Genomic DNA, 22,876 nt, shown 5'->3' on the forward strand with positions numbered 1-22,876 from the left:
TCATGGACAGCTGGAGCACACTCACCTGTTGTGCCAAGGCCTGACCCGCTCCAAATCACAGCCTGCGTTGTGGCAATAGATATCCATCTTTCATTTGCTTGCAGAAAAGAAACCAACTAACACAGCAATGTATGTCTTGGGTGATTTATTTCTTTTACCAATGGTGAAAACACCAATTTGACATAAAACATAATGGCACAGATTTGAGAGTATGATGAGGAGACGTATGATGATAGGTTGAACTATAAAGTGCACTCATAAACTAAATCCAAGACTTCAAAACGTACTGAACATATGAAAGAAAAACACAGGCTAAGAAGATGATAAAGTAAAAAAAAAAAACCTATCTTCTTTAAGGCTCTGCATTAAGGCAAAAACATAAAACAACAGAGAAGTGCAATATTGCATCAAATTATGTCCATGCAGTTCTGAATAAAACCAATTAAGCTCCAGTGAAGTGGGCTTTCAAGCTAAATCCACCATACTCCAGGTATGCTGAGGACTTACACATTCTCTGCATGGATAAAACGAAATTTTGCCTAATCTAACCTAAAATGATGACATAATTATGTAAATGAAAAACGCAATTATAAAACCTACAGCAGTAGAGTGACTTGAAAAAAATTCATATGCACTACTTAACTACAGTATGGCATATTAGTTAAACAAATACTTTAATACAACTAAATCACTGATAATAGGACGTTTTATAAATTAAATGTATGTTATGTCCCACATTAAAAAAGATGCTTCCCCTTTAAAATGTGCTGATACCAACTGCTTACAAGAACAGTGGTGAGCAGGAGAAAATTGTCACATAAACCTCAATAAGAAGAGACTAATTAAAAGTTAGCAAGTCCAGGACATTGCCATAACAACAGAAAAAACTCCCGCCTTTTATTTGTTCTGTGATATTTACACCAGAGCCCTTTTTCAAGAGTGTGAACTGAAGAGCTCAGTTGCACTTTTCTGGGCCTGGATGCAGAGAACAGGTTCCCCAAAACGGAGTCCTTTCCCAATCTGCTCACTGAACCGCAGCACAACAATGACTGCCGACTCCCTGTATTCACCAAGTCATTTTAGGCAACAAACACTATCCCACCTCCCTCAGTGAGGCTTCAGTAAGACACTCAGCTCACTCACATGGTTGTCCACAAACTCTATGGAATGGATTCCCTCAAGAAACAATAGAGTAACAAAAAAGAAAGAGGTTCATCAATCTGTGTGCTCTGAGATAAGTTAGTCTTTTTATTTGTTGCAGTAAATCTGATGACTGAAAAAATGTTTGGATTATCAGATATATTGTTTCTCTTTGGTTAGGTTTCCATAAGTTTCAACCACAGTCGACAATGTGTTAAACCTGAGCCAACCTGCTGCTCAGGCCTTCAGCCAGGCCAGTGGGTGTAATTTGTCGCAGGGGCAACAAGCTTGGTAAGCACGGGTAAAGTAAGGTGAGGTGGAGCCACCTACACAGTGTTGTCAAGTGTAACGTCACATGATAACCTTGTAAATTCAAGTGACAGCCTCTAAACTTTGGTGTCAGCCTCAGCTGGCTCCTGTACAGACTGGACTGGCACAGAGCGAGGCACGGGGATGGGCCGTCTCTTTCTCTTCACAGCGGCATCTGCCCGGCCCGTTTCCTGCGTCGTCTCAGCGGGAACAAGGACAGGAGCAGAAGGAGGGACGGGGATGGGTCGCCTCTTCTTGACGGAGGTGACGCAGCCGGAGCGTCCGTTGAGGATGCCCTGGGCCATGCCCTCCATCTCAGCCACAGGCAGCTGCATGGCGTCAGCCATCTCCTTCTTGGTCACTGACACAAAGTCTGGGTCTCTGGCCAGGGAGGCCAGACCGCCCTCTATCAGAGCCTAGAGGAGAAACAACATGCACTGACCTCGCTTGCATGGCATGTTTACATTATACTGAAATCATGCTGAATATCATACTGGTAATAAAACAACCTTAAACCTTAAACTGCTGTTGTATTATTTCTGCTTTATATCATTATTATGCAGCAATGCCTGCCTGACATTTAGAATACTGTAGTGATAATAATAATAATGATGTGATATTTTATTGGACCCTGTAGGGAAATTCTTTTTTCGGTCGCCCCCCCTCCAGGAAGGTCAGAGCGCAGGCTCAGCTACATAACAGCTCCTCTGGAGAGGAGCAGACAGACAATCAGTGTCTTGCTCAAGGACACTTAAACAGGGCAAATGCTCGCTGACACAGAGGCTTGAACTCTGTGTCACTCTGTGTTGACACTGTGTGTTTTCTGGCTGAAGGACAGTCTGCCCACTGACTCTGCCATGCTGTTGAACAATATGTACAATAGAAACATAATACATTTATATAGCCCTTATTTATGATGGAGAGGATGATAGTGCCTCAGGACATTACCTGCTAATAGAGGTGGTAATGACTGTGTGATAAAAGCGGGGGGGCGGTCACAGTTCCTCTCTCACTCACCTCCTGGACGAGCTGGTCAGCAGCAGGCCGGCCCTCAGCAACAGTGTGGGAGCACTGACACTGGCTGTCACCATAGTTCGGGTCATAGGGGAACTGCGAACAAAAGACATACATCACCATTATTCTTGTTCCATCATGGAGACTGTATGTGGGATGAGTCAGCCTTCAGTAAAACATTACCTGTGTGATGTCTGTTCTCACTGTGAAGTTCGAAAAACACCTGTTATCTAAAGACAAGGGTGAGAAATAAAAAATCAAAACAAAACACATTTTTTTTATCAAAGATCCAGAGAACAACTGAGAACTCCATAGAAAAATCTGTCTGCCTCTCTTTTTCTGTCTGCAAGGTTCCTACTCATTCACCATTTTAAAATACCATACTTTTTCCAGACATTAATTGCTTCTCTGGATTTGTGCATTTTGGTCGGTGTTCAATATAATGTATGCTGATAGTGGCTGACTGTCACCTAGGCCCTATCACACTGTAGCTGAAGATTATTCTTCACCACAACTAATACCACAATATGCAAAGAGGCAGTGGGTCTACAACTACATAAAATGTGTAATTTAATATGCATCAAGACAAAACAACAATATTTTTCCATACTTTTCCAGATGCTTTGTGCTATTCCCAAACATTTCGACACCTGGAAATGATAAACTTTCCATACATTTACAGACTTTCCAGACCTTCATAGGAACGCAGTGTCCCTATCCAAAGACCTCTGGACCTACCTGGCTCTGCATCCTCATTGGGATTGTAAAATTCCTCAGGACTGCCTTCTCTTTCAAATGAAAATCTGAAACAAGGATTGCCACCAATCAGCCACTGCTTGAAATAACTTTTTCCATCTTGAATATACAGTAGGTTAGTTAGCCTCAGTAGATGGGAGTGTGGTAGGTACTCACTCTGCGAGGGCGTTGTTGTTAGTGTTGCTCTTTGGGGAGGTTGTGGGGAAAAACTCGGTGGTGGGCGTGAAGGCGGAGGAGTCGGGCGGAGACTCGGGCTGGCTCTCACTGAACTGGAGGGGCCGCTGGCTGGTCATCTGGGGCTGCTGGGCGTTGGCGGGCCCTTCAGAGGAGAAGGAGTCCACCTGGTTCCCAAACAGACCATGGGTACGCTGCAAGACAGGAAGACAAGCACACATGCAGACATAAGCAGACGTTACTATACATGGTTAATCAAATTGAGAAGTTACTCCCATTTGTATCGATGCAAGGACAGGATCAGGATGAAGCACACTCTGCATGGTGTGTGTGTGTAAACTGTTGTCAGGTGAAAACCTTGTATCTCCAAAATGTCACCTTTTGAGAAACTAAGAAAAATAGCCTTGTTTTCAGCTTGGCGACCATGCATTTTTCAGTTTATCCATGGGGTTTTGAAAGATTTTCATAAACCCAAGGGTATAGAACTTTCTCAACCCATAGAGGAGCATGCAATCATTCAATTTAAGTTAAAGCATGAAAATCATCATATTGGAGGTTTTCGCCCGACAATGACCATATAGAATATATGCATCTCACTGTGCATGTGTATCTCACCCTGTAGATGCCCTCCTCTCCAGCCTCCTCCATAGCTCTGTCCATCTCCTCCTCATTGTGCAGGTCTCCTGAAATGGCCCTGTGCATCTCTGGAGCCGCCTCCTCCTCTATGCTCCTCAGACCAGCCTAGAAAAACATGGAGAGCAGGACCACACAGCAGAGGGTCCACAAGGAGAGGAAGAAAAGGGAAGATGAAGTTGAGCACAGATTGATGTAAAAAAAAAACAAAAGACAAAAAGCAAGACGAGAGCTATAAGCAGAGGAATAATTCGAGAAAATGCACATTCAGCGCATTAGAAACAGTGAAGAACATAATAAATCTTGTTGACATGATGCACAGGGTTCCCACACTCACTTCTACATAAAATTCAAAGACTTTTCAATGACTTTCAAGATCTTGTATTGTGAAATTCAAGGACTCAAAATTGACGTGTTTTGGGTAAGACATGACATTGATCAAAATTATACATCATGGAGGCCTCATTTATTACTCATGCTCTTCAGGATCAGGATGTGAACTGTTGATCCTAGGACAGAGAGAGGAATGATGAATTTGGGTGCTATATCTTAAAAAATCTTTAAAAAATCAAGTACTTTCAAGGCCTTCCACTTATTTTCAAAAACTTGTAAAGCCTTATTTTGTTTTTCTCAAATCCACAAACTTTCAAGGACATTCAAGGCCCATGGGAACCCTGGATGCAATACTTTATTGATTTATTTACTCTATAAGAGCCTAGAGGAGAGAAACAGTATGCATTGACCTTGCTTACATTGCATATATTATACTGAAATAATGCTGAATATTAAACTGGTAATACATAGGCCTTTAACCCACAGCTCTCTGAGTTTTATCCAATTACTATGCAGCAATTTCCTGCCCAGAGTCAGCTACACAACAGTGTTTCTGGAGTTGGTAGTGGTTCAGTGTCTTGCTCAAGGGCACTTCAGCAAAATGCATGCGTGCCGATACAGGGATTTAAACCTGGGTCCTGTGGTTTAAAGTCTCTCTGCTCACTAGCCACCCTGCTGCCCCAGATCCCCAGATGGGGTCCTCACCTGGATCTCTGGGCCTGAGGCGGTCTTCTTAGTGGGCCGGTAGCCATAGTACTCCTCCTGGCGCTTCATGAACTTACGGAAGTGCTCCTGGAGCAGGAAGGTGGCGTAGAATTTCCCCACGGTCACCTCATCATCTATAACCAAACAAGCCACAACACTGTCCATGTGAGAAACACTGCTCTGTAAAGGTGAATTCCAACAAATTCTATTCCTGTTGAAAGACTCACCTCCTATAGGGGGAATGACCTGGTCTAGCAGTTTCATACTGGTGCGTTTCCAGATTTTCTTTATAATGGCTCTCAGCTCCTCATTGGCCTGCTCAAAGTTACCTGGTCAGGACAAGCCATGAAAATATTACAGCATTAAATCATATTGGAGTCAACACATCAACATGAAATGTAATTTTTAACAGTATAGGATGGGTAACAATAACGATGAGCTGTACCTTCTGTTTTGATCTTGAGGGCAGTTCTGACCAGAGCAAACAGGGTGGCGTTGAAGGTGACTGTGCCATCACTGTTGAGCGGCATGTTCATCCCAATCAGGCGCTACAGACAGGGAGTGAAGAGAGTTCGGGCAACAGGGAAGGAAGCACCAAAACATCCACAAACTCCTAAAAGTTGCCTGTGATTTGGTAAGCACCTGTTGTAAACCTGGGCAGAACTCAAACACACCAATGACACCGACAGATGGTATTTTGATGCTGTACCTTGCACGCAGCACGATGGGGACAGAACTTGCCAAAGCCCAGTGGAGGCTGGATGCGTCGCAGCAGCGTCACCACATCTAGATGTTTGATTCTCCCCCTTTAGATCAGAGAGACACATTATACTCATATTGGGTTACACCCACTTAAAACATGACCTAGATCTGCTGAGAGATAATTTAAGATTATAAAGTGAGGCTAGGTTTTCATATATGGATCTCACGTTGCTTCAGGGTCGTATTCAGCCCAGATCTTCTTAAACTCATCCAGATGATGCGGACCCAAGAGAGACCAATCACGGGTCAGGTAGTCAAAGTTGTCCATGATGACAGCTACAAACAAATTGAGGATCTGTGGAAAGAAGGGATGATATATGTCGATTTTACAGATGTTTATAATTGGCTGAGATCAGTACAGTTTTTTCACATTTCTGGCTAAAGAAAAATGTTTTTTTCTATCCTATCATAGTTATTACAATATGACAGGATATGATGAGTAGTAGAAAACAAGTATTAATGTAGCTAAAAGATTATGGTTGACTTCTCAGTGGCTTTCCAACCACTGCTCACCAGGAAGGCGCAGAGACAGTAGAAGCTGAGGAAGTAGAAGACGGCGAAGTTGGCCCCGCAGGTGTACTCCTCTCCTGGCAGGAAGTCAGACTTGGGGTCACACTTCTTCCCATACATAGAAGCCAGCATGATCTCCTCCCAAGCCTCTCCTGTAGCACACCTGGACACACACACACACAAACCACAGCGTGAGGTCTCAGCTCAATTTTCTTGACCTTTGAACCACATCCTGGCTCACAGACTCACCGGAATAGCATCAGAACAGCCTGAGGGAATGTCTGGAAGTTGTTGTTGCGGTGGATTTGCGTGCCGTCCACTAAGGCTACCTTCCCAAAGATCTGAGGGTTGGAGACGTACAATCAGAATCAAAATCACTTTAATCACCAAGTACATTTGAAGTAAAGAGACACATTGACAACCTACAGAGTTTCACAGTGCATAATGACGCATTATACATCATAGTTGCCTATAGTATGTTCCTCCCCAAAATAAAGTAGATACTGTACCTGCATGCCGATGACAGCGTAGATGAAGAAGAGCATGATGATGAGCAGAGCTACATGGGGGAGAGCCTGCAGACACAAAACAAACATGTAGTGTTGTATGTAGCATTTTTATGTGTATTTATTTTTAGCCTGTGTATCATAAATCTGAGTGAGTGGACCCCTTTTTTTACTGTCATTAATAGGGTAATGTGTTTATTGCAAATTTGTAATTGCGGAGTGACACATCTATCATCACAAAACAAACACACTGAATCAGGTCATTGAAAAGTCACTGCTGACCAGCGCAGCAGAGAATGAGGATGATGATGATGTGTGTGACAGACCTGGAAGGACTTGATGAAGGTCCACAGCAGATTGCGGATGCCCTCCGATCGATTCAGCAGCTTGACCAGACGCATGACACGGAACAGTCGGAAGAACGTGATGGAAACCGTGGCGTTTTCAGAGGCCTTCAGACAAAGAGGTGGAGATGATTAGACTGATAAGGACACATAAGAAAAAACACAGATCAATGGCAATGAAGACGGTTCCAGGCACTTTGGCTTACCGCAATTGCTTGCATAGGATTTGTCTCCTGTGGAAAGTAGATGAGGAGACGACAGTTAGATGAGTTATATTTGATAGAGGCTGTATTATTACTATTAGCAGGCTCATAAAAGACATAGCATCGATCAACTGTTAAATATTAATGAGGTACATTTTTCTCAAATCTCAAAATAATGTTAATACAAGAGTCAATTTTTCCACCTTTGATGAATTACTAAGCTTCCAGAAGACAGGGCTTGACTGCTGAAAACTTGAGGAATGGCAGCAATTTGTAACTCATGCAAAATAAACAGTATACACACAGTTCATTGTCAAAATATTAACAGTTTTCAGTAAATCCAGCCACCAAAAGAGTTAGAGACATGTCTGTGTAAACCACAGCTCAGAGCCACATTTGAACACATTTGAGCAAATACCTTGACGACTAATCTTTCACTGCGCTGTACGATTAGACGTTAGAAACACAGATTTCTTCACTATGTCTCACCAGCAGTAACCCAGTCTGAGCCACACAAGGTTCAGTACAGTTTAGTCCCACTAGTAAAGCACAGAGAACATAGTGGAGTGCTCACACAGCAAGGCTCATGCAGCAGTGCAGTGCAGTGCAGATCAGATATTTACAGCACAGCCATGGAGACAGTACAGTCCTCCACTGGAGGCCAGGGCAGTCTGTGGAGGATAGACAGATGAGGAGTTACATGGGTGGAGGAGAGAGGGATGGAGGAGACGAAGAGGAAGAGAGAGAGAGAGAGCAGGGAGAGAGAGAGAGAGAGAGAGAGAGAGAGAGAGAGAGAGAGAGACATGGAGACATAACAGAGTGTGCCATGTGAACTTGTATGTTTGTGGAGGAGGAAGACGAGAACTCAGTGCAACAATGGAGAGAAACAAGTGACAGATAAAACAGTGACTTTGACAAATTGATTTTGTGTACCAAATATTTAAAAAACAACAACAACAAAAAAAACATCCCTTAAATTGTGCTCTTTTAAAGTGCTCAGACAACACACATATAACATAATATTACTGGAAATGCTGTAATGAAGAATTGTGGGAATAATGGAGAATTTGGTGGTTTGGTGATGGAACATTCCAGTCAGTGAGTCGTGGTGGCGATGCTTTTGAGGTTGCATGAGGCATTGAGGGGGTGTGGGGGGTAGAGGGGGTGAAGGTGGCCAACAACGGTACTGACCATGTCCTGTGAGCTAGTTCTGCTAGCCCCAATCAGCTGTTGGGCCACGACTATATGTTTCTGGGTCAGAGTATTGAATAAACACGGTACATTCAGTCATTTCAAATAGAGTCACAGTATTGACTGGGAATGTCTCATGAAGACAACACACAGGGCTTTAAATACACCTGCATTTAGAAACCTGATATCTGCGGAATTAATTGGAAAGGACCAAAGAAGAGCTTTTTTTATCATCTGTACTCACATCGACCTCGCTCAGGATGACGTCAACCACACTGCCGATGACGATGAGGAAGTCAAACACATTCCACGGGTCTCCGAAGTAGCCCTGCACACACACATAAAACAATTCTGAGATGGTGGGACGCTGGATTGGGTCAATACCATTTGAACAACAGATGCTGGGGTCCTTACCTTAGCTTTGAAGGCCATGAGTTTGAGAATCATCTCCACAGTAAAGAGCACAGTGAAGATCAGGTTCAGAGTGTCTGACAGCTTGGTCACATGGTCTGACTGGTTGCAGTGCTATTCAAAGGGGAAAAGATGGTGTTTCAAGCAAATATTCATTTCAACATGCCGTAAATGTTCAGTTGACATATAATTACAGAATGCAGTTTTTAATGATGATGCACTGATACATCTTCAGAGGGAAATATTAGGATTAGACCAATATGTCAGTTTGATGATATATCGGGCGGATATTGGCCTCTGTTGGAATATTGCATATTGTCCAGTTAGTGAATCTTCCAGTCCTCTCTGACCACAGCTGTATAAAAATAGTCTGTAAAAACGGCAATTAAATTAGATTTTCTTTGCTCATTTTATGTTTTGTAATTTAATTTTTCATTTAAAGGCTTATGTATCCCATAGTTTCCCCTACCACTGAACAACTTGGGTCAAATTTGAGCAGCTTCAAACAGACATATTGGTATTGGCGTTCCAAAAACCCACATCGAACCCCAAAAAATACCCAGTGCTTTTCAGTTACAACATGACCTTGATGCACGTACCTGCATCCCCAGACACAAGGTGTTGAGCATAATTAGGAAGAACATGAGGTACTCAAAGTAGCAGGAGGTGACGATGTACCAGACCCTGTACTGGTAGGGGTTCTTAGGGATGTAGCACCTCAGAGGACGAGCCTTCAGAGCGTACTGCACACACTGACGCTGCAGCGGAGACAGGACAGACAGAGGGGAGGACATTTTTACAATGACAAACACTAGGAGAAGGTAGGTTAAAAGAAAACTAAGACATATTAATGGCATCATGTAGAAACTATATATAACTAGGGATTTATTTTCCTAGATTCCACCTTGGAGTAAAGTATTTTCAGATTTCATTGGGAACCTGTAGACTCTAGCGACTGTCCGAAGTGTCATAGTGTTATAGGTCTCCGCATGTGTACCTGGTTCTTGTCCAGCTCACAGTTCTTGTACTCCTGCTCGCCCTGCTCCTGGAAAGTGACAATGACGAAGCCCACGAAGATGTTCATCATGAAGAAGGCGATGAGGATGATGTAGATGATGAAGAAGATGGACATGTCCACGCGGTTGTTGAAGACGGGGCCCATGTCTTCTTTGTCTGAATCTATGGCTCTGTATAACAGCCTGGGAAGAGGCGGAGGGGGGGCAGGGAGAGATGGGGTGAGATTGGTAGAAAAGGAGATCAAAGATCGGAGATACAATAAGGCTAATTCATATAAATGACATTTAGAATTCAGTGGTTTAAAAAGGATATATTGCCTCCTTTACCATCGCTGACCTCAGGCAATGAAATTACTTGCAGCTCAATATCCACATAATAAAATATTCTGTCTTCTAACTCAATCAAACTGACAGGTTTTGAAAGATCCAATCCAAGATGCAATTAATAAAAGTCCTTCTGTACTCACTGTGGCCAGCCCTCAAATGTGGAAACAGTGAAGAGAGCCAGCATGCCGTTGAGCACATTGTCAAAGTTAAAGTCGCTGTTGAGCCATTCTCTCTTAGCCAGCACCGTGTCTTGGAGGGAATTATCAATGTGCTTCATGAAGATTCCCCTGAGAGCAGACACGAAGATTAGTCGTTCTGAAATAATACTTACGTTAAAAGTTTTGTTCTGACGGATTAAAAGATGTTTGTCTTACTGGCAATCCTCTCCAGTCATTTTGGACGGGTCTGTGCAGCTGTAGAATTTACCCTGGGAGAGAAAGGAAGAGTGATGCATTTAATAGATTAATTTGGAAATATGATCTTTATCTTATGACGCGTTGTGTTGTCTATATCATCTTTTAAAAACCCACCTTGAAGAGTTGCACTCCTATACACGCAAACATGAAATTCAGCAGCATGGTAACCAAGACGATGTTGCCGATGGTTTTGATGGCCACAAACACGCACTGGACCACGTGCTGTCAATACAAAAAAACAAACAATGTGCAGGTAATAAACAATTAAATTCAATGGATACTAAGGGTGTGTCTGTCAAGAGAGGTTCAAGGTGCAGATTTGTGAAAATAGAGAGATGTTTGTATTTTACCTTTAACCCCTTGGCTCTATTGATAGCCCTTAGAGGCCTCAGCACCCTCAACACCCTGAGGATCTTCACCACAGAGATGGCACTGGACCTGCACACAACACATGACAAACAACACACTCAATACGCACGTCTGGGAATACTAAATACTGTAATCTGGAAATAAAACATAACAATCAGGACATGCACAAATCCAATGTGTGGTAAAAGCTTTGAAATAAAACTCACTCCATTCCCATAGACAGCAGGGAGACTCCGACCACAATCAGATCCAGGATGTTGAAGGAGTTACGGCAGAAGGAGCCCTCGTGCATGAACGCTCCGTACACTGTCATCTGCCAGTCACATGTATTGGAGTTATACCCAGACCAGAAAACCAAACTGACTTGTTTAATGTTTTACACATCATTAAAAAAATGGATGATTTGCCTTGAGTGTTAGAAAATGTCATTAATCTATTCCATCCGTTTATGTCACGGTTGGCTAATACTGAGATATTGATCACTGAACTTAGTATTTGCCATTTAGCTGGGCTGTCATCACTGTCAATTAGGTAGCTCCGCATTGATTCTTTCAGCTCCTGACTATTATATTGTATTAGTGCAGGTATTTCACCCTGCTTTAAGAAGCTGCTAACCCACCTAAAGGAATTGCATTAGTATGGATCTGAAGGGAAAGCTTTAGTGTCACATGATGGTCTAAATGCTGTTTCAGAGGCTTTTCCATCCTGCCAATAATTAAATTCTGGGGGAAATGCTTAATACTTGTCTAGTTTTTCAGCAACAAAATTGTCAAATTTAAACATACAGAATATCAGAACAAAATAATGTCTATCGGCAGCTTCAAGACAAAGATATTCTGGTATCTGGCCTTCAAAGACCCACATCGGTCGATCTGTATTAAATAAGCCCTATTAAAGCAGAACATGAAAGATACAGTCCATTACATGCTGTTGGCTTTACCTTTAGTACAATCTCAATGGTGAACACAGTTGTGAAGACAATGTCAGCATAGGCCAAGATCTGGAGAAAGGCACAGAGGGAAGGGATGTTACCATATTTCCCCTTCATTCAACAATTAAAATCCAGTGTGAGTGTTAGCTCCGGCTGTCACCTGGTTCCTGTAGGACTTGGGGTCGATGGGGTCCTCAGCGGCCAGGGAGATGGAGGAGAGCAGGATGAACAGGAGGATTAAGTTGGTGAAGGACGAGGCGTTGATGATCTTGTAGCACAGCTTGCGGAACCTGATCCACATCCACGCATGCACACACACACACACACACACACAAACACATACACGAATGCACACACACACACACAAAAGACACACATATAAACACAAGACAAGATACAGTCATCCGTGAGTTCACTCAAGTTCACTGTTGTGTTCTCATAATAGATGACAGTGCTGAAGTATAAACACTGTGAGATCTGTTATCCTAGAGTTGTTATTGTCTGGTTCCTACTTGTTCTGAGGGCCGAAGATGAAGAAGGAGCTGGCCTCAGGCAGGGGAACCGCTTCCTCCTTCAGCTGCAGGTCAGCCATTGGTCGAGGCCGAGGGCTAATGGGGATTTCTGGCTCTACCTCCTCATCATCACCTACAGTATGGAGGGAAGTGGAGACTTGTAACTCAAAACTAAACTGACTGAAAATTACTTTGGCTTATTGGTGGGAAGCCAACTATGGCATCGCAGACACAAGAGAAAAAAGAGAAAGACCCAGCCAAATATAAAACTCCTATGTTCGGAGAAAGGGAAATCCCAATAGTGAATCATACAGTAGGCTTTATATGGTAGTGGCCACAGTATGTGAAAATAGCCTAACTTTAGACCCTGACTATAAATGCTCTGGGGAATCAGCTAAGTCTAATAATAATAATGAGGAGCTACTATACTTATACTGTAACATAGCCAGCAGAGGAGCACAGCCAGTGTAATGAATATGAACACTTGCAACCAGTAACCTCATTCTGCCACAACTACACAATTGAGAAATTCAAAGAAGAAATGTGAGAGGTGAGAGGTACAGGAGTTAGTGATGCGAGAAAAGTAGTTTGGCTGTTATTTATCAGACAGATATATTACCTGGGAAGTCTGCAGGTGGGAATGGATCTTTCACTTCATTGACATTAGACTCAAACTCATCGATTTTGAGCTGAAAAATGAAAAGAAAGTGATGTACTGTATATGTAATGGGTGGAGCATTACACTGACTTATGATCAGTGCAGTGTATCCGTGCTAAGAGTCAACATGTGATATGATATATCAAAAAGAACACTAACCTTGGCTGTGGTGGGCATGCCCTCCATCTTGGCCCTCTGCTCTGCCAGTTTCTTAGCTATCCTCTCCCTCTCCTCATCAGACTTTTCGGGCATCTTAGATCTGGAGAGCAAGAAATGAACAGACACAGAAGAGGCTTGAACTAGTGGTAGACAGGCTCTTTAATTGGGTAGATCATCTCACTCAAGTTAAACACTTCATTATTTATTTACAAGGTCCTCCAGAGAATTGTTTACCTTAGTAGCTTCCTCCTAATCTTGTCTTCAGCCTTTTCCTTCTGAGCTGAAGTCAGACTCTCAGCCTCTGCTAGGTTGTCAACAGCGATGGCCAAGAAGACATTGAGGAGGATATCTGGGTGCACTGAGCTCAGGAAAACAACATCAAAATGGACAAAAACCTCGGTGTTGATACAGCACTACAGTTTAACTTTAGAGCTGTTTTCGTTAGGATCAGTGCTACATACACAATTTTTTGGGTGACATTGTGAGTGCATGTGAAGGATACAGTTTCCACAGACATAGAGGATGATAAAGTAGATGCTGACCAGGATGCCAGGGAAGGCAGGGCCTCCATAGGCCATAATGCCATTGTTCATGATGGTGGTCCATTCCTCTCCTGTTAGGACCTGAGAAGCAGACAAGAGTGAAAGAGGAAGAATCACTGATATTAAGTACAAATGGATGGATCAGATGCTGCTAAATCAGCTGCATTTCTACTGTACATCACAAAATAAGCCAAGCAAGGTTCAAAACATTCATAGCAGCTGCAGTTAGAGTTCTAACAGAGGGGAAACTAATTCAAAGAGAGTAGCTATGAAAGAGGATTTTCCAGCCACTCGCCTGGAACACACTGATGAGGGCCTGAGGGAAGTTGTCAAAGTTACTGCGCCTGGGTCTGTGGTCGGGGAAGTTGAATTTCCCCCCGAACACCTGCATGCCCAGGAGGGAGAAGATGACGATGAAGAGGAAGAGAAGGAGGAGCAAGGAGGCGATTGAGCGGACAGAGTTGAGGAGCGAGGCCACAAGATTACTCAGAGAGGTCCAGTACCTGGGAGACATGTTACCAGGGTGAGAATTAAAACCATGGCTACAACAAATTCTCAGTCAAATTAAACCGTAACTGTTAGATTAAATGCAAAATAATTTCTTTGGTTAAGCCATTCTTTTGTTGTTCAATCCATTGAAGTTGCACTTCAGAAGCATGAGTATCAATTTTAGCACGGCAGTTATAAAGACTATAGAAACAAGTGTGCCATGATACATCTCTTTGGGGGGAGAGGACTTACTTTGTGACCTTGAGGAACCTTAGCAGCCTGATACACCTGAGTACAGAGAAGCCCAGGGGAGGCATGGCTTGCGTGGACAACAAGATCATCTCCAGGATGCCACATAGCACCACAAAGAAGTCAAAACGGTTAAACAGGGACATGAAATAGGTTCTGGGGCCCAGAGCATACATCTTCACAAACATCTCTAGGACAAACAGCACCAGCAGCAGCCGACTGGCAACGTCTGTTGAGAGGACAGAGAACAGAGACATGAGGAAGAGGAACAATGGAGCAGAGAGGGACAAAATCAATGCAGGACAAATGATTCACAATGTAGATGAATAACTAGCATAGGTTGATATATAGGACCAACCTTGTAGGGAGGTGAGCCAGTCAGGCTGGTGGTGGTACTCCGTAGCTATGACCAGGGTGTTGAGGAAGACGAGGAACATCACCGCCCAGTAAAAAGCCCTGGTCTTCACATATACCAGGCACTTCATCCTGAGGAAACGGTTCCAGCGGCGGGCCAGGCGGCTAAACACAAAGAGTAATTCTGGCTTACTGTGCCAAGTCGCTGTAGATAATGGATGTCTACATTACACACAATGATTATACAATGATCTTGAATAATAGGTGAATGCCTAAAGCAGCAGACTCACTAGTAGTAAACAATTCGACTCTTGCCTTCCAGGTCATACAGGCTGTCTGTGTCTCCATCTCCATTGGTCAAAGGCAGGAGACCTGACAAGAGAGCAAAGTTTGAAATTCTAGACACTCTGTCAATAGTATCCCTACATGGGATGGGTGTTAAGGTGGTTCATAGTGCTGACCTTTGCCCTCTCGATCAGCGTCCAGGACCTCAGCGTGAGTGATCCACTCTATGTAGCCATGGAGGTCCTCATCTAGCTGCTGACGCTCTCGCAACTTCTGGAACTCTCCACGTGACTTGGCCTTCTCTCGCTCTTTGGTAAACTCTCTGAGGGGAGAGACAGAGGAATGTATAGCACATACCATTATTTATCTGTTTGATCATGGGAAGAAATAAGATGCAGAGGATAGTGGAGAGATAAGTCGCTAAATAGTTGTCTTACCCACTGAGCACGCCCAGAACCAGATTGAGCACAAAGAAGGAGCCCACTAGAATGAGGGTAACAAAGTAGAGCCAGGGCCATTCATTCCCTATGGCATCATTAACCTGAAAGACAACAGTGGGTCACTACTGTCAGCTACAAACTATTATCCTATTAGGTATATCTTTGTTTACACAATCAACACCAAAAGTGTAAACATAGTTGGTCAAATTAAATGGGGACTAGTAAGTAATTAGGTGGTGAAACAAGATGTAGAGGGCAAGAGCAGAACTGCTATTTGCTAATTGCCCTAACACTGAATCTACAAACACCGCTGAGATAAAGTTCAAACTGTCACTGACCCAGTAGAGCACTTTAGTCCATCCCTCCATAGTGATAGACTGGTAGACGGTAAGCATGGCAAAGCCAAAGTTATCGAAGTGGGTGATGCCGTCGTTGGGCCCCACCCAGCCCGGCCGACACTCGGAGCCGTTGATGGCGCAGCGGCGCCCGTTACCAGCCTGGGCACAGGGGGCCGGCTGCTCACCCTCTGCTGTGGCGTAGATGTCTGAGGGACAATATTATAGGATATTATTGTAACTGATAATATAACAAGAATGACTATAAATGACAGCATGTAAAGGCCCAAGTGCAACTGTCTCTAACTGTGTCCTTGTTTACACACTTGTTCCAGTGTAATAACAGGTCTTATGCATCTTGCACTTGAAGAGCTCCAGGCCCACGATGGCATAGATGGTGACCAGTAAGAAGACCAGCAGGGCAATGTGCAGCAGAGGCAGCATGGCTTTGAGGATGGAGTTCATCACCACCTGCAGACCTGGATGGGAATAATAAAACCAAATCTTCACACTACACTTCAGCACTCTTTCCATTTAGAACTCACAGTAATCCTTCTTCACATATTCTTCCAAGTGGACAAAACTGTAAAACACACAAACAGTGTTGGGCTTATTTTTGTGAGTATAGTAGTGAGGTGCAGGTTCTTACTGGGGACTCCAGAGACGAGGCGTAAGGGCCTCAGCACTCTGAAGGCTCTCAGGGCCTTCATGTCAAACCCCCCGCCCTTCTCCATCGGCACACCCGCTATCTTATTGATGGTATCCACGGCAAAGGTGAAGAGGCTGCAGGCAAAGATGATTCAGCTGTAAGTGAATACCTTTACAAAACTGTATATTTCACTATATTAAATGGTATACTTTAGAATATTGCTGGTCAAAGCCAAATCTAATCTGGAAATAACCCCTTTGATAGCATGATCTATGATGTACATTGTGTTTTGTTTTTGCCTTCATGTTTTGAGAAGTATTACTTTTTTCCACTCATCTCATACATCTGTTACAAAATGAGCATTCTGTACATGAGCAGAAAATCATTACACTTTTGGCATTACATTCTTAATTGTGGAAGTTGTTGCTGATGTTTCCATGTTAGTAACTTATAAAACGATACATATGCTCAAGAGAATCTGTTTCCAATGGCCTTTGCTTGCAGAGGCGTCCATCTGCAGCCCGGAGCTCATCTTACCCCATGAAGACGATGACAAAGTCCAGTATGTTCCAGCAGTTCCGTAAATAGGCGCCCTCGTGGAACACGAACCCATACGCCACTATCTTCAGAAAGCACTCTAAGGTGAAGATGACCAGGAAGATATACTCCAGACTCTCCTGAACAAAAACACACACAAACCAGGAAATTACATTTTATGACGCTCACACCTCTCAGATTCAGTTCTGTAGGGAAAATATGAGGGTGAGCGTTAGGCAGAGCGACTGGAGTAACTGAAACCTTTGGCATTTGAACTGCCTCTGGAGGGAATAGCAATAGGTGCAAAAGATTTGCTCGTATTAGATGAACTCATTAGATTTGATTGCTTGTTAAGTCGTTTTGGTGCTGATTAAACAGGGCCCAGGCAGGCTTAAACGGATGGATGGCCCATGAGTCACATAGATTAGAGGAACCTGGAGCCATAATTTAACATCTTTAATCTTCAAGACCTTTGTTACACTGTCTAATGCACTGTAAACTGTTTGCAAAAAACATCTAAAAGCTTTGTTTAGAGGTGGTAAGCCCAGATAAATGTCAGGACGGTTGAATGCGAACATCTGTTAGCAAATTGGGCCTGGATCTCTGTGTTTTTAACATTAGTGTTGATGTTGTCAGAGAGAAAAGAGGTAGACACACAGCAGACAGTCACAGCTCCATGTATGGTTTTCCTCAGACTGTTTGTATGTGCATGTGTGTGTGTGTGTGTGTGTGTGTGTATGTACAGTGACCGTCACTATAGCAGACAGACAGAGAAACACACACAAGCCGTGGGATTAACATTTCCACTACAGTGTCAGGGAGGTATTATCTTGGTACCAAAACAATACACCACACATCATCATTGCTTACTAGAACAACTTGTTATGAAAGCATTAGATAACATAACCTCTCTTGCCCTTCATTGTTGACTACTCTACAAATGCGGTAAGGAGAAGCTGTGATATGAGAAGAGCATGATATACCGTAGTTCCCAGGGTATTTAGCCCCAATACTCAATTACCCAATTACCATAAATACATTTAATTATGTTACAAATTCTGTATTTATTCCCCTTTCATCTTACTAAACAAATCGGGTCAATAATGCTTGGCTGAAATATCTAGCTACATCCATTCAGTCCCAAAGTCTCTAATCAGTTACAAATTCCAAGGCCAATCTTGCATACACCAACAAGAAAACATACATACATACATACAGTACAAACATACATTCATTGACTACAAAATAAGAATGAAACCAAGTGGGACAACTAGGAGAGCCGCGCTCCTGTGAAGTAGTGTATCACAGCGTTACGAGCGAACGCATTTGATGAGTAAAGGCTGGGTTACATGAGGCAGAATTGGACGACTCTCCTATATCCACCTGCGTGCATGGGCCAACCTACTTCTAACAGCGGGGGGGGGGGGGGGGGGGGGGGGACTTCAGTTCTGAGACACCCTGGCTGGCTCCTGTTACATCCCTCACATCTCTGAAATGAAACACTAAGAAGTCAGAGGGATTTGGGATGACGCAGGCAAAGAGGGCTAAAGCAGGAATCTTAACGAAATGGGGTCAGTATTAGGTTCAGGTGATATCTAATGACTTGGGGAATTTGGCTGGGGGTGTAGGTTGGTTGTTTACTCTCTAGATTGACATTAGCTTTAACCTGGCTGTGTGTTATTAGGTTGTGAAGGGTGGAGGAAATTATTGACTGAATGGTGAGTGGCAGGTGGTGGTTGGCTGAGGATGCTATACATTTGCACTTGTGCTGGAGAGAGCAGGGTCAGAGACAGCTAAGGAAACCCTCAAATCTGTCACACCTAGCCTCCTCAATACTATAATACCACTGTCAATACAATACCACAATGCAATAACGCTGTCAGTAGCTCTACAGGAAATTTCACGGACATGATGTGTGCACCGTGCAAGTGCAAAGACATCTTGCGCTCATTACACCACACACGCTCTGACAGAAACTTAGAAACACATTCATCAACACACACACAAAAAAAAATCCCCTGAGTTGTGTGTTATATATTTCAGTCCTACACTGCCTGCACCCCCACAGCAGTGTCAACACACACCTATAAGGTCTAAATATAGAAACTCTGGGAAAGACTCCAGGAGCGTCTAGGGGCCAAACACCTGCCACCCAGCTAGCTTTACACTACTTTAACATAGGAGACCGTCTGAGTCACCTGCCATCTAGAGTGGGAGGAGTCATCGAATCATACCAACAGTTAGGCTACTTCACTTTTTATTAGCGAAATATACAATATTATGTTTCCATGATTAATGTCTGTTTTATAGGGAATGTCATGCAAAACCATAAAACTCATTCTACCCAGATGTAATATGAGCTCTGTTTTGATGGCTTGTATATTTCAACATAAGCACAAATTCTGTGTTAAAACAGACACACAGGCAGTATGAGACAAACTCACTTATTTATTACTGCGCTGAACATCCCTGGCTACTCTGTAAGCTTTTCCACATAGGAAAAAATTCTACCTACATCAGATGCTGCATATTCGTAATATTCCTCATGCCTGTGATCCATTATGTTCTTCAACAGCCTGTTTCTGATCGGAGATGGATAAACCAATATAGCACAAACATTTGATGACATGTTCCTCTGCAGACGCAGATGAGGCTCCAAGTAAAGAAGTGACTTGTGTCTGGAGGCATGTTGTAAATGGGGCTCAAGGGCCGAGACCAATGACCAGCTGAAACACTTAGCTGTGGAGTGTTTGACTTCACAGGCTCAAAACAGACAAATACATTAACAAAGCTGCACAGTCTTCTACTGGTCAAGATAAACGATTGGATCCTCAAGAGACCATGAGTCAAATATTTTGTGGGTTTTAAGGATAAAGTTTAAGATTATGCCATCAGTCATATCATAACAAACAAATGTCATCACCACATTCATCCAGCTTGCCAAGGCTCCTCATAGAGACAATTTAGTCATACTTAGAAGCGTGGGTTTGGGTTTGTGTGTGTGTGTGTGTGTGTGTGTGTGTGTGTACATGCTTACTCACCAAGCTTGTGTTGGTGTTATTGCTGTCCTCCTCAGGCATGGGCAGGAACACGGCCAGAGCTACACAGTTAGCAAAGATGGTCAGCAGGATGATGATCTCAAAGGTTCTGCAGGAGGCGGCTCAGGATCATAACAACAACACATGAAGAGGAGGACTGGTAGAATCCCAGATCCCCAAAACATGCTTATGTTGGCATATTTAGCGCATGCTGCAACATACTAGTAAGACTTTGCACTAATATTTGAGCTCATGATTCAAGTGTTGGTAATTATGTGATATTTCATGAAATGGAAGTATTTTTTTAATGAAAAGGATATGTGTTGGTGAAAAAGAGAAGCTGATTAGAATACAAATACCTAATATGGATTCTTGGCCCTATGCACAGGGTTTTAGGATAGGTAGTTAAGTCTTATCTTTGTTTATTAGTCTTGTCAATGTTGTGAATGAACATCATTGTGCCTTATGTTTGTGTAATGTTTTGTATTTTGTCTTTATGTTTATTGATCTGGTTGTTTTGTATATCTCACAAATGCTAAAGTAATAAAAAAAGAAAAAGAAAAAACATTTGAGCTCATCATGCACATGTGCAATAAAAAGGCCAACAATCGTGGGTTAAGTGCCAGTTTTAGAAGATGAATGGGCCATCTCATTATCTGTATGAGTTGTTCTGTAAGTCTCACTGTGGCAAACGGAAATACTGTATATCAAACCGCTCTATAGCCTTGCTAGTATTGATCAGTGGGTCTTGATGCTCTCTGTAACACCGCCCCTAAAACAGCCCATTAATCTGCCACACAGGCCGAACTGTAGGTGTAACCCAGTCTGCTGTGCAGGCCCATTCTCACCCATAGGGGGCTCTCTGAGAGAATTCCCCTGCCAGCTCAGCATCATGTCTCGCTGTGATGCCACAGGACAGCTGCAGAGCCCCAGAATATGACTGAACCATTTAAACACAGACAACTTATCAAGAAAAGAGACAGCAGTTACATCTACTATGAGACATTCATCCATTCTAAAGTCTGTAGGCATTGGTGGAATAAAAAAAACACACATTTAGAGGTATTTAAATGAGTTTTTGTCTATTTCTGGAACATTCCTCTGCTGTGAATACCGAACTGAAGGCCTGGGTTATGGAAACACATAGCAATGTGATTAAACCACTGTCGTAAAACTTTCACTTGACTTGGTTGAGCATGAGGAGAATTAATTAAAACACAGCCCCAGATATCAAGAATAAGACAACGCACAACAAATAAAGCAAATAAAACTGCTTTGAAGAGTTAAACTCATTAACTCTGTACTGATGTTTAAAAGTTAATGCTTATCCTTTAACTCCATAATTCCAAAGATCCTACTTTAAAAGCGATGAAGGTAAGGCCGCTGTCACTGGATAAACTGGATCAGTACTTTAGATGTAATGTTTTCCCCACAATATACCACAAAATGTGCATCACATCCCAAGCTATTTTAGATGGAAAGTATGTATGACCATGTGTTATCTGGGAATGGACATCAGACTAAAAGCAGGAAACCCCCTACAGGGACAACATCACTCAGCAGCCATTTTTCCAAGCTTCGAGCCTTACAGTCCACTAGCATTGCAGAGCTGCTCTTTCCACATTAAAAGCAGAATGCCAGCCAGCCAGGACACTTATCACTAAATTAAGCGGCTTCATTAATTGTTTCTGTCTGCCAGCTGTAAATAGCTTGGGGTTACAAAGCCCTCCTGGTGAAAAGACTAGGGTTACATACTTGACGTTGACACAGGACAGCCAGACACATAACAAAAGTCTTAACACCCTGGGGAGTCCCTCAACAGAGATTTGAAAGAGCCTTGGCTTGGTCATGCCGATCACAGCTGGACGACATGGCAGCTGTCAATTCACTGCATTAACATCAGTTCTGTATACAAGAAGTGATATACTGTAGTTGAGAAGTGGCAGCCTGAAGTGTTTTCACCTAGAGTCCCATAAAAATATATAATACCATGAGTATTCAAGAGCAAAAAACACTTCATTACTGTTCTTTAGCAATTCTGTTTAAAGGGTGCTGTTAGTAGGCCAATGTCGATGTAACATTACATTATGTGTAGGTGTGTGTGTGTGTGCGAGGTGGTTCAGTATGAAGGATACTTCCACTCCACGATGTTGATGCAGGCCTTGCGGAAGGGGTTTTTGAGAGTGAAGAGGAAGAGGGAGCGGGCCGGTCGAGGGTTTCCCCCCGTGGCCTGCAGCTTCTTCAGCTTCTCCCTCTGCTTCCTCTTCAGCTCTTCCTCATTCATGATGACCGGCTTGGCCGCCTCTCCGTTGGCCGCCATCTTGATGCCTCCTGAGACGAACCCTCTGTCCTGGAGAAATGTGTCCGCTCACCAAATATTCCAAAACTGAGACCACAATATAACTTCCTGTTGCGAAGGCCCCTGGGTCCCGAATCCTCCGATCCTGTGCGTGCGTGTGTGTGCTCCTCCGCCGGCCCTCGCTCCCCTCTTCACCTCTCCCTCTGACTCTGTCTCTCTCACACAGAGCCACAGGCCTCTCCTCCTGGCCGAGGGCTTCTGACAGAAAAGTCCACTAGGC

General features: G+C 43.2%; 1 protein-coding gene across 1 annotated transcript; it reads right to left on the reverse strand.

The window, feature by feature from the left end:
• Positions 1-1,235: 1,235 nt before the first annotated feature.
• LOC139914847 (dihydropyridine-sensitive L-type skeletal muscle calcium channel subunit alpha-1-like) lies at positions 1,236-22,617 on the reverse strand. The gene is given in 44 exon segments (XM_078288170.1): positions 1,236-1,865; positions 2,467-2,559; positions 2,647-2,693; positions 3,202-3,266; positions 3,376-3,587; positions 4,009-4,134; positions 5,065-5,198; positions 5,292-5,393; positions 5,510-5,612; positions 5,774-5,870; positions 5,994-6,121; positions 6,340-6,499; positions 6,586-6,677; positions 6,846-6,911; positions 7,169-7,294; positions 7,998-8,060; positions 8,825-8,908; positions 8,995-9,105; positions 9,591-9,749; positions 9,989-10,190; positions 10,475-10,621; positions 10,709-10,761; positions 10,865-10,972; positions 11,101-11,188; positions 11,326-11,432; positions 12,060-12,119; positions 12,211-12,340; positions 12,563-12,695; positions 13,182-13,251; positions 13,380-13,479; positions 13,614-13,728; positions 13,882-14,002; positions 14,217-14,424; positions 14,663-14,888; positions 15,018-15,178; positions 15,304-15,385; positions 15,475-15,620; positions 15,736-15,839; positions 16,077-16,282; positions 16,400-16,552; positions 16,723-16,856; positions 17,260-17,399; positions 20,301-20,406; positions 22,433-22,617. Coding segments are annotated over 44 exon segments (5,592 nt in total). The 3' UTR covers positions 1,236-1,526.
• Positions 22,618-22,876: the final 259 nt, after the last annotated feature.

The sequence above is a fragment of the Centroberyx gerrardi genome, chromosome 14 (assembly GCF_048128805.1).
Source record: "Centroberyx gerrardi isolate f3 chromosome 14, fCenGer3.hap1.cur.20231027, whole genome shotgun sequence".
Classification (NCBI taxonomy): domain Eukaryota; kingdom Metazoa; phylum Chordata; class Actinopteri; order Beryciformes; family Berycidae; genus Centroberyx; species Centroberyx gerrardi.